The 12,357-nt window shown below is 43.6% G+C and overlaps 1 protein-coding gene across 10 annotated transcripts in view; it reads right to left on the bottom strand.

The window, feature by feature from the left end:
* Positions 1-12,357, bottom strand: part of TFDP2 (transcription factor Dp-2) — a 171,817-nt gene that overhangs the window by 143,840 nt on the left and 15,620 nt on the right. For 5 of the 10 annotated variants that reach the window (XM_039488589.1, XM_039488590.1, XM_039488580.1 and 2 more), the window contains exon 2: positions 4,199-4,263. The exons of 4 other annotated variants lie outside the window; for them this stretch is intronic. In XM_039488589.1, the coding sequence (XP_039344523.1) occupies positions 4,199-4,263 (65 nt within the window). Of the gene's footprint in view, positions 1-649; positions 683-4,198; positions 4,264-12,357 lie in introns of all 10 variants that reach the window. One more of the 10 variants, XM_039488583.1, reaches the window with a different exon arrangement.

Below are 12,357 nucleotides of genomic sequence, written 5' to 3'. Positions count from 1 at the left end.
TGAGTACCAGTAATTTACAATCAAGCAAGTTGAGATAGACATTTGGAGACAGCGTCCCACAAACATAACATAGAGATCTTGTTCTCTGCTCTCTTCAGATTTCAAGTGCAAGAAACTTTGTCAGGTGTTTGAGGAAACAGGAGCAACTTCATAGACAGACTGAACTTTTTAAAGCTTACTGATGCTCTGGTCACCAAATCTGCCACCAAAAGCCCCCAACAATGTACCTTAAAGAAGTATTTACAGTGTAACCTGAAAAACGTTGGAATCATACCAAATTAGTGCCATCTACAGAAATTCTATTTTCCAAGAGTATTTGAAAATTACGTAAGAGAAAATAAAGAAAAGCTAAAGATTTGTGATAGAATTGGCATTGTCACTTGAGACCACAGATGTAGAAAATCAACATATTGGCTTTTTTCAGCAAACCACATGTAAACATGAATTTAAATTAAGTGTACTTCTGTTGAATTGTGGGGCATTGGACTCTGAACTTTAGGACTATTAGCCAAGCAACATGGGAAACACTGGATAAATACAAAGTTTGCTTTGACCAGAACACTGCTGTTGTATCAGACAACGCAACATATATGAAAAAGGCCTGGGAGCAGAGCAGAGCATAAAAGTGCACGTGACATATGTTGCTCACCTAAACCTGGTTGGTGACGTGTGACATAAGAACCTTGAAAAAAAGAAATGACATGGTTATTATTGTGAAGCAAGCATTTATAGCCTGCCCTGCATGTAAAGCTTGCTTTTGTATGCACTTGGAAGATGAAGGAAATAGTCCAGTTATAACATACTAGAACAGCAGGTTTAACATTGTGTTTCCACTTAGCTCACAGAGGACTACATTTCCTTTTTCAAAGAAGGGAGCAATCAATGAAGCAGTTTGTGCATTGCAGATGTCATCTATTTGTGCCAGTTACTAGAAGTCCTTAAACAGCTGAGTATCTCAGAGGTATGAACTGCCTACCATTTATACCTTGACAAAACATGAAGAACCTGTGATACGTTCACATATGGTGACCAAGTACATGCATGTGAGTGAAGAGCAGTGCCAATGAACATGAGCATGTAGTGGGCAAAGAAGTACTCCTTAATAGTGCTGAAAAAAATGAAACATACATGCAGTGCAACTCTCCTGCCGCATTCACTTAGCCTGCAGCAACATTTTTCAATGCTTGTCTAGTATGTAACCCAAATCAAACAAAATCTCTCATCATACCTGAGAGAGAAGCATCTGAGGCTAATACACTTTAAGATAATAGCGTAGCACTGAATGAATACCATGCTTACATCAAAACTGTCTATGAAATGCAAAGCAACAACTTTTATCAGTTTTGGAGAAACCTGAAATAAGATTGCAAACACTTGCCGTGATTGCTGTCTCGTGCTTGACTGTGCCAGTAAATAGTGCTGATGCAGAAAGATCATTTTCTGCATACAAACATGTACTTCAGGATGACCAGTGTTCCACCAAGGTATAAAAACATATCTATTTATAACATCTTACGCCAGAATAAACTTAAATATATAACCGTACCATGCACCACATGCATGTCATTTCGTCTAGTTCTATTTTTTTTAAAAGGGTGTCACTTCATTTCACATAATTATTGTTAAGACCAAATTAAAAATAATAAATAATAAAAAGATTCCTTTGTGTCTCACCTGTGTTTATAGATGGAAGGGATTTATGTATACTGTATTTAAGGAAGTACAGATATTTGAATTTTCGTACCTGCGACTTTACACATCATATCCCCTAAACCCATTAATTTTGAGCAAATTTATCATGACTGTTCTGGAATTTTTGATAAAAAATGCCATAACAAATCTGCAGCCCTAGATATGATGGTGACACACGGCGTGGGATCGATGTCTGCGGCTCCCCATGTCGACTCCGCTACCGCCGTTCGGGTTGGTAGAGTTCCGGAGTCGACAGGAGCGCGTTCGGGGATCGATATATCATGTCTAGATGAGACGCGATATATCGATTCCTGAGAAATTGATTGCTACCCGCCAATACGGCGGGTAGTGAAGACGTACCCTCTGTGCTCTAAAATCCATACTGTTCATCAGATGCCCTTGAAATTTGGTGCATCACATGGGGTCGTGGTTTATGGTCAGTGATCCAAATTTGAGATCAAACCAGCACTCGGTTCATCGCACCAAGGTCACCACAACTGAGTACATGGCACTCACCAGTGCTCGGGGAGGGGGGGCGGCAAGCGGGGGAAGATATCAAATTAAAATGTTATTTGAAAAAGAGTTTGCATCTCCAGTTATGCACTCTAAGGGTATGTCTTCACGAGCAACGTTAAAGCACTGCAGCAGCACGCTGCCATGGCTGTGTAGCTGCAGCACCAGCACTGGGAGAGAGATCTCCTAGCTCTGTAAAAAACCCACCCCCCACAAGGGGAGTAGCTACCAGTGCGAGAGTGTGGCTCCCAGTGCTGGTGCACTGTCTACACTGCCACTTTACAGTGCTGAAACTTGCAGCACTCAGGGGGCTGTTTTTCACACCCCTGAGCGAGAAAGTTGCAGCACTGTAAAGTGGCACTGTAGACATGCCTAATCAATTACATTGATCATTGCAGAGAGAGAAGCTAACTGAGGATATGTTATAGACATGGATCAAACCACCACCCCAGGCACTCCGAACTCAAACCAATTTAGGGCAGAAATCTGAAGATAAAAAAGGTAGGCATAATGCTCCATTCTTGATTTTAAAATTGTCATTGATGGAGCCTTGGTAACTTGTTCCAATGATTAATTATTCTCATTGTTCAAAATGTACACCTTATTTCCAGTCTAAATTTGTCTTGCTTCAAATTCCAGCACTGAATCATGTTATATCTTTTTCTGCTAGTTTGAAGAGCCCATTATTAAATAATTGTTCCCCATGTAGATACTTATAGACTGTAGTCAAGTCACCATTTAACGTTCTGTGTTAAGGCAAACAGACTGAATTCTTGGAGTCTCATCATAAGGCGTGTTTTCTAAGGCAGATGAAGTCAGGGGTTTACAGAGGGCAGGTCAGCCCCAAATTATCCCCTTCTGTGTGCTGGGATCTGGGGAGCCCTACCCCTCCCCTCTACAGGGTTCTGAGCTCTGCGCCTTGTGTTTCTTGGTATCTGGGAGACCTTGCTCTCCTCGGGGAATGTGAAGCCTTTTCCCTGCTCCTCCATTTGAGCTGGGATCTGGGGGGGGGGGGAGGGGGGGAAGGGACCTAATGATGACAAAAAAAATAAACATCTGTAATCCAGAAAATGGATAGCTAATATGCACTCCAACCTTGTGTGTTGTGTGGGGGCTAGCCACTGTGTGTGGAGAAGAGGCTTGGTTTGGAGGAGCAGCAGACTGGCTGGACTGTGGGCATGGCTTGGGAAGTCTGGCTGAAACAGAGGCAGCAGTCCAAGCTCGGGGTGGGTACTGGGAATGTTGGGTCCAGCTCAGGCTACATAACCAAGATAGCATGCAGCCCTCCAGTAAGCTGCTGCCTGTGATATATGTATGCAGCAGCACAGGGCAGGAGACAGCAAAGAACAACTTCTTCCATGTCAATAGCTTCTACAGAGCAAACTAACGGCTTAATAGGATGAGAGGGGGAGCTGGAAATTTTGGTGGGGGAGGGGGTACATGTGTCGGGGGTAAAAGGAGACATATACCAGTCTTCTCTCTCACACTTAAAATTACTGTAACCACCATTTAATAAAAAACTGTCAAGTTTTGGGTCACAGACCATGGATGATATTTCTCTCACTGGCCTTGTTTGCAACTGCACATTGCAAACATTTCAAAAGAACAATCGTTAGCCCCATTCTGCTATCACAAAATGTACAGGGGGGAGGAAAGGAGCATTTAGGAACTGCATAGCAACTGTATGGCTTAGTGGAATGAATCCTGGACTGGGACTATTCTTAGCTCTGCCACTGGCTGGGCAAGTCACATCACCTCCCTTTGCCTCAGTTTCACTTCTGTAAAATGGAGATAACGATGTACATTTCTTTGAGATTTACTGATGAAAAGCACTATATAAAAAGCTAGGTCTTTTAATTACTACCTACCCACAGCAACATGAACTGCAAACCTAGGTGAGAACAACTGCCTCAATGACCATTGACTCCCACCAACACACATTTCTCTTTAAAAAAACTAGGAAATTAAATGGCAAAAAAATTTCTTAACATACAGTTAAGGTTTCCAAGTGAAATCTCAGACTCTTCCAGAATGTTCAGTTTGGCAAAATGCAGGCTTCTGTAAAGCAGGAAATACAGATTTAGGGTAAATGTCCATACAACCTTAACTCTGCTCTCTTTGAGCAATTCCCCAGAACATCTATACCACACATACTTCACACACTGCCTTTTCACTGTAATGGCCAGGCATTACTTGCACTTGCTCTATGCTCATACACTGAGTCTACACCCCCAACCGAATACCACACTCATACAATTTAACTACTTTATACTGTTTACAACCCCATGACACCTCCACACAGGATATCACCTGAACCTATACTTTTCCCCTACCCATCACTAAATCCACAGACTGCTCTCATATCCCACCTCATTACTAACAATATTCATGGCAAGAAGATCCCAGTGCCTTGGTACTAACACTATCTACACAATTCTGTATTGAAATGATGCAGACTGGACCCTCAAGGTACACGTGCACATCTTTGCTTTGATAACACACATCAGGGGAGACAGGGACGCACTCAGACTCAGATTTCCTCATATCACAATCACCACAGTCCTAGGACATTCTTCAGGCAAATCCCAGATCACCTCTTATCACAATCACAGCTCTCCCAAGCTGCCCCAGTTTATTCCTCCACCATTCAATACAGCTACACCTAACTCAGTGAATGCAGCTGAGAGCATGCACATAATTCCCAAAGGCTATTGCCAGCTCCGGAGGGGGGGGGGGAGAGAGGGGGGGACAGTTAAGGTTGTATGGGCATTTACCTTAACTCTATACTTCCTCGTTTTTAGAAGTTTGAATTTTGCTGAATTCAATATTCTTCAAGGGCACAAGCTATCACCAGGCAACCTTAACTCCGTATTAATTGAGTTTTTTGGCCATTTAAAACACATTAATTCCAACAGTTTAACAAACATTCCCTTGTAGTATTTGCAACACAAATGCTTCAGCCATGTGCTAGTGCACCAAATCCAGGAACTGAAAGCAACAAAAATAAACTAGTTTATTTTTACTGCTCAAGTTCAGAGAAAAGCAATGAGTAATCAGTATAAATGATGAAAAATAAACTTAGATTTTTTAAAAAAAGTTACCTGGCTTAAAAATATAAGGTATCAGTTGTAACTCAGGAAAAGGAATATGTATATACATAGATTTATTGTTTAAGTGCTTCATTTTAAAGTAAGGGAAATCTCAGACTTGATTTGATATTGGGAGTCATTTAATATCAGTAATGACTCCAACTTAGATTTCCTGCCAAAACAGCACCACAACCACTGGTACTCTAATAGACAATTAACTTCGTAAATAAAAGGAAAACAGCCTTTCCGGTGATGTAACAGAACACAAACAGCATTTAATATGATCAGTTTAGCACAAAATTTTTGAAACCAAAAATTTTTGTTGATCGGTGATAGTCCCTAACAATTCAGAACGCTGGCATATTAAATTTTAAATCACAGCTCAAATTATGAGACGATTTAGAAACGAACATGGCAAAAACATTACTAAGTTCACTTCATAACTAAATATGATGGGTAAACAAGTGGGTCTACTAAACTAAGAACTAATGCGGACATCTTTCTACATTTTATTCCTATATGTTTGGAGTCTGTACAAAACTCAAATTTAAAATTCAATAATTTCTTCATCAGGGATAAATTTCAACCCAAGTGCAAAGGATTGATCCGAAGTCCTCTGAACCATGAACTTGTATTAGATATATGCTGTTGTTTTGGGGGGAGAAGGGGATGGCTGCATACATAAAAACAAAACCACCATGTCAGAGCACCTCGATACACTCAGCACACTGCAAAGTAGGGGCTCTGCAAAGGCCTCATAGGACAATAAAGAGAAGATCATTGGTGACCGTGTGAAGGTGGAAGAGACAGTTACCTTTTCCGTAACTGGTGTTCTTCGAGATGTGTTGCTCATGTCCATTCTACAATAGATGTAGCATGCTCACTACATGCACTGGTGCTGGAATGTTTTCCCCTAGCAGAACCAGTAGGGGAGCACCCCTAGCGACACCTGAAGTGGCACCACCATGGCATGGTATATGAGGCACTGCGTGCTCCCCCCCCACCCCAGTTCCTTCTTGAGAAAGCTCCAACAGTGGGGAAGTAGGGCGGGATGTGGACTGGACATGAGCAACACATCTCAAAGAACAGCAGTTACGGAAAAGGTAACACTCTTTTCTTCAAGTGATTGTTCATGTGCATTCCACAATAGGTGATTCCTAAGCTATATCTGATGGAGGTGGGTAGGAGTTCACAGATACTTGGGACAAAGCACTGCCCTGCTGAACCCACTGCCCAGGCGTCCTCCCTGGTCTGGGAGACGATCACATAGTGCAAGGTGAACGTGTGGACCTAGGACCAAGTAGCAACCCTACAAATGTTCTGAATAGGGACGTGAGCCAGAAAGGCGGTCAACAAGGCTTGCGCCCTTGTCGAGTGTGCTCTCACAACTGGTGGCGGGGGAACTCCCGCCTGGTCATAACAAGTATGGATACATGAAGTTATCCAGCTGGAGAGCTGCTAAGTGGAGATCAGCCGACCCTTCATGCGTTCAGCCATGGCAATGAACAGCTGTGAAGACTTCCTGAATGGTTTTGTTCAATACAGGGCCTGCTGAGGTTTGAACTTGGTCCTGGCCGGGGCTGGGACATAGAGACCAAGAGTCTTTAAGGTCACGTGAGAGTTCTTGAGACCGTGTAAATTTCACATCTGTTTGCTCCGCGAACAGGGCCTTGCCACTGAAGGGGAGGTGCTGCAAGGAGCTGCCTCGCTGGACAACCTGGACAAGAGGAGCCACGATGCCCTCTGCATGGACACCACAAAGGCCGTAGATCTTGCTCCATGTCCGCTGCGTCCGAGGCTTCCTGAAGGACTGCTCTGGCAGCAGCGGTGCCCTTCTCTACCAGGACTTTATACTCCTTCCTATCATGCTCCAGGAGGGAGCCTGTAAACTTTGGCATTGAGCCCCACAAGTTAAAATCATATCTGCCCAGCAGGGCTTGGTGGTTTGCCACCCTCAGCTAGAAGCTGGAAAAAGAATATAGCTTTCTCCCAAACAAGTCCAGTCTCCTTGAGTCCTTATTCTTAAGGGTGGGAGCGGGCTGGCCTTGACATTCCTTGTGGTTGACCGCCTCGACCACCAGAGAGTTGGGGGAAGGGTGGGCATAGAGATATCTGTGCCCCTTGGCGGGCACAAAATACTTCCGCTCTGTCCTCTTAGAAATGGGAGCAAGGAAAACAGGATCTGCCACAGGGCAGTGGAGATTTTTGCCACCCCTTCATGGAGAGGGAGGGCCACTCTGGCCAGTGCTGTGGCTGAAAGGACATCAAAGAAGGAGTCCGAAAGCTCCTCCTCCTCTTCAGCCTGTAAATTGAGGATTGAGGCCACCCTTTTCAGGAGCTCTTGATGGGCTTGTGTGTCCTCCTGGGGAAAAGGAGGCCATCATAGCACCTCCTCTTCATCAGGGGAGGATGAGGATGGAGGTGTGGTGCTCTGTGTTCCCACCAGTGCCGCAGTTCACAGCACTTGGTCCCTTTCTGAGTATGGGGCTGGGGAAGAGCACTCTGCTGACCCCTCCCTGGGGGGTTGAGAGAGGGAGGCCGGCAGTCTGTCCGAGGCCCCAGCTACTGAGCAGGCCACCACCAGGGGCTGCATCAGGGCCCATGGGGTCCATTGGTACCAGGGCACTGGCGAGAGAGCCTGGTGCCACTGCATTTTCTGTGGCACCATCAGGGCGGGCTGCCCCACTGGAGTCGTCTGATCCGCTGACTGCCAGCTCTGAGGAGAGGTTGGGCTGGTGTATGAACAACTGCTATCCCGGGATGGGGACGAGTAGTGTTATCGTGAGCAGTGCTGGGATCGAGACCTCGAGTCCGGTGTAGAGGAGCGGGAGTACCATCTCTAACGGCTGCTCCACGAACGGCTCCGTTGGGCGGATCTGTGACAGCTGGTTGCCGGCGATCTACGCCTGGGGCTGTGGGAGCAGTGCCGTGCCGGGGACCTCGACCGGTGTGAAGAGCGTGAGCAACATTGACGTCAGTACTGCGAGGGGCTAGGGTGGCTTCTCTAAGCCGGCGACCTCTGGTGCAGTCGGTACCAGTCCCGGCGGGGCATGCTCTGACCTCGAGGCCTGCACTCCCTCAATATGGAGCAGTGCCTCGATTCCCTGCTGCTCAGCATCCAGCCAAACAATCGGGTGGGGGTCGATAGAGACTGGTGTGAGCTGTGTGGTCACTCTGCAGAGAGCGGTGCTGGGAACCTTCCCTCAACCGCGAGTGGTACCGCCCAGGTGGCGACTGTGGCAGTCCAAGCGCTAGCTCACCTCTGGACCGGGGAGCCGCTGGGGTCGGTGTAGCCGGTACTGGGAAAGACATTATGTCTCGAGCCGCCTGCAGGGCCTCCGGCATGGAGGGCACCCGTATGTGGCCACTGGCATCCGGGGAGGTCAGCTCGGAGTGGGCTGGGCTACTCCGCTCTACTTGAGTCGGAGGCCACGAGGCAGAGGGGGATTGAGAGCTGCTCAACGCAGATCTAGTCTCGCCCCCAGCCTTGCCCTGGTGCCTTGATGGAGAAGATCGCTTTGTCTTTTTAGAGTGTCCCATGGATGGGGAGTGGTGCCAGCTGGTGGAAGGCACTGCTGGGTCACCGATGCTACGGTGCTCGGTGCTGACTCCGGAGTGGCATAGCGGTGTCAGGGTCAGGACTGACTCCATCAATATGGCTCGGAGCCGTATATCCCACTCCTTCTTAGTCTGGGGCTTACATGATCTGCAAATTTTTCAGCGGTGGCTGACGTGGGTTTCCCCAAGAGAGCGTAAGCAGCTAGTGTGCAGGTCACTTATGGGCATAGGCCATTTACAAGTGTTGCAAGACTTAAAGCCCGGGACATGCCCTGACCCAGGCATGGTTCTTCTACTCTATCTATATAATAAATTTATTTATTTATTTATTAAACTACATGTACTATCTACCTACAAACTAAATGACAGTCTAAACAGGGAAAGATACAGTGGAGAGCTGGAGCGCAGCAGTTACAAAGCACCTTCACTGGCGACAAGAAGGAACTGAGGGTGGTGGGAGCGCGCAGCACCCCTTATACCGCACCATGGTGGCACCACTCCATGGGGTGCTGGGGTGCTCCCCTATAGGTACAGCTTTGGGGAAAACTTCCGGTACCGGTGCATGTGGCGAACACGCATACCTATTGTGGAATACACATGAGCAATCACTCGAACTACTGGATCTGTGACTGTGCAGGTACAATGATTCCAAATGACTCCTGCATAAACTATGGAGAGGCTGTAGCCATGAGGCTACAACCACAGTAATGGAGACACTATACTGTATTCCTACATCGTGTGTTAAAATTTGGGATGGAGGTGCCCATTCTCTTCCTAACCCCTGCTTCAGCCCCACCATTGACGTCTTACTCCCGCTATTCCAAGTACGAAGTCTTGGATCCTATGCAAGGGGGATGGATGGATGTGCTTTCACCTCAAGTGAAATACTTCTGTATTGATGGGCAACTTGATTTCTGTGAAATTCGAAAGTCTTTCTGATCTGATATACAGATAACTAGAAAGAGATGCAACTGCCAAGCATATTTAGTCTGCTTAGAGGAGTGGTTCTCAAACTTTTGTACTAGTGACCCCTTTCACATAGCAAGCCTCTGAGTGTGACTCCTCTTAAAAATTAAAAACACTTGTTTATATATTTAACACTATTATAAATCTTGGGGGCAAAGCAGGGTTTGGGGTGGAGGCTGACAGCTTGCGACCCTCATGTAATAACCTCACGACTCCCTGAGGGGTCCCAACTCCCATTTGAGAACCCCTGGCTTAGAGATAATTTTGTTAGTGAAATGAATTACTGATAATTCTTCAAAGATTAAATTGTGTCAAGTTTAGTGATCCAGGAGATTTTATCCAAAAAACTCTACTACAATCTTGTCACCAACCTCTATGAAAATAAAAATAGCTGGTTTTCTTCCAGCTTTATGAACACATTCTGTCAAGCTCAAGAAGCCAAACTTTGTGATCTCACCATCTGCCATGACCTCTTGTCAGTTTCAGACAAAAGAACCCATGCAGATGGTCTCAAAATGTAGACTCTTTCCTATTCCCAGTTACTACTTGACAGCTTGCATCAAACAAATGGCAAAATGTAAAACTTGACTTTGTTCTCCCACTGGTTTCTGATGAAATTATACAAAGATGGATTTAGGGGCCCAGTTCTATGCCACAGAAAATGTGCCTCACAGATTTAGGACCTTTCTCCAGAATGTAAAGCTTTTATTTCTAAAAAGCAACCACCACAATTTTTGTTCACCTTTTGGTTACACATGCTTTAACAAGAGAGCAGTGTGGTAAATTAAGTTGACAGCTGAACAATACTAATACTAAGCAATAGGAATAGGAATACCAGAGCAACAACAAAGTCCAGTTATGATCACAAACGCTGAACACATTCAAAATCCAGCTTGATTTCTAATTTAGTTAAAAGATAGCCAAGTGCAATTCTGATTTACCTAGTGAGATAAATAAAAAAAATCCACAACCTAACCCAATTTTCTCTGCAGTTTAAAAAGTCTAATCTATTCTAAAATTTCATTTATAGTACAGCTTTGATATACAATTCATTTATTGGAAACAGACAACACAAGTTACAGAATGTGTTTTTCTGCAGAACAATATTTAGTTCTCCAGAAATTGATTTGCCCTTAAAATTAATTGTTCTAAAAAGACTAATTTTTAGACAATAGCATAATAAGCTTCAGGTAAACAAGTATATTAAACAAACACCTCCAGAAACTAAAGAGAGCCTCTTACACTGGAAAACAGACTATTTATTTCATTTCTATGTCCATGTTTAAGCAAACTTCAGTTTTAATTTCTTTCTCTCCCAATTTTTTTGATTGGCACTTCGAGACACTTTACCTCCAAAAGGAATGAGCACCAACAGATGAATCCACCTGTGCTCCTAAATACCACCCATCACGTACCCAACATCACGTACCACATACCGCAAATCTTCCAATGGTCAGTGCTGTTATTATGCCAGTATTATACTAATCATCACACAAGACAACAAAATAATGCAACTGGGCCCTCTAAGTTGTTGGATTGCTTTTTTAGAATTTAAGCCATCACTTTTACTGTATTTCAGTAGATGATATTTGGACATGATCACGTGGGTACACTAAACATTTTTTTTTTTTAAATCACAGAAAAAAAAATCCATTCCTAAGAATCTATTTAAGTGATGCAGTTAATAGATCTTGTTTACTGCAATGTAAAAATTTTACGCTCCATATGTCACTCTTCCTTTCTGAAGACATTGTTGAGCTGCTCCTAGTTATATGAAAAATTGACCAATACAGTGCATGTATTCATTTTGAAAGATACAACTTATTCTATGTACACCTATCTCTAGAATTAATGTTAGGGTTCAGCCCAGTGTAGAATAAGATTAGGTTTCATAAGACTGCAGGGTAACAGAAAGGTTCCTTGATTAATCAGTACAAGATCAGTTTTAAAGCTACTAATTTATGCATAGTGCTAAATGGATTAGACCACCTGTTGCACATATGCTGCTAAACTCTCGGTTTTCAGACTAGGTTCTTAATTGTTGAAGTGTTCGCCAGAATTTTTTCTTCCATAGGAATAAGTGTATTGCCACCTTGTTTCTACAAATTTTACAAATATTCCTATTAGAAGTTATTCTCAGATTTTGTAAAAACAAAGCCTCTGTTGAAAATATTACTGATCAGTAATCAAATTATACAGTTTAAAAATGAAGATTTGGTACTACAGAAACAAATTCAAATTTGTTAGCAAACAAAAATATAAGTGGGAACTTCTTACTTCGGAATTTCTATTAATTACTCTGTGATCCTCTTATGTGATACAACAAATTAAGTTATTACTCATGTATTTGATAATAGATTATATTAAAGATCATTTGGACAGATTCTGAATGTATTGTTTGTGCATATTTTACATATATGTTACTTTGTTTCTGTTCTATTATTTATATAATGTTCCAGATGTACAAGATATTTCTATATGATGTCCAGCTTGTTACCTTTCTTTAATAAAGCTCCTTAAATAAATGATCATAAAAAGT

The sequence above is a fragment of the Mauremys reevesii genome, linkage group 9 (genome assembly GCF_016161935.1).
Source record: "Mauremys reevesii isolate NIE-2019 linkage group 9, ASM1616193v1, whole genome shotgun sequence".
Lineage (NCBI taxonomy): Eukaryota > Metazoa > Chordata > Testudines > Geoemydidae > Mauremys > Mauremys reevesii.
Note: the sequence above shows the minus strand (reverse complement) of the source record. Positions and strands in the feature narration are given on the sequence as shown.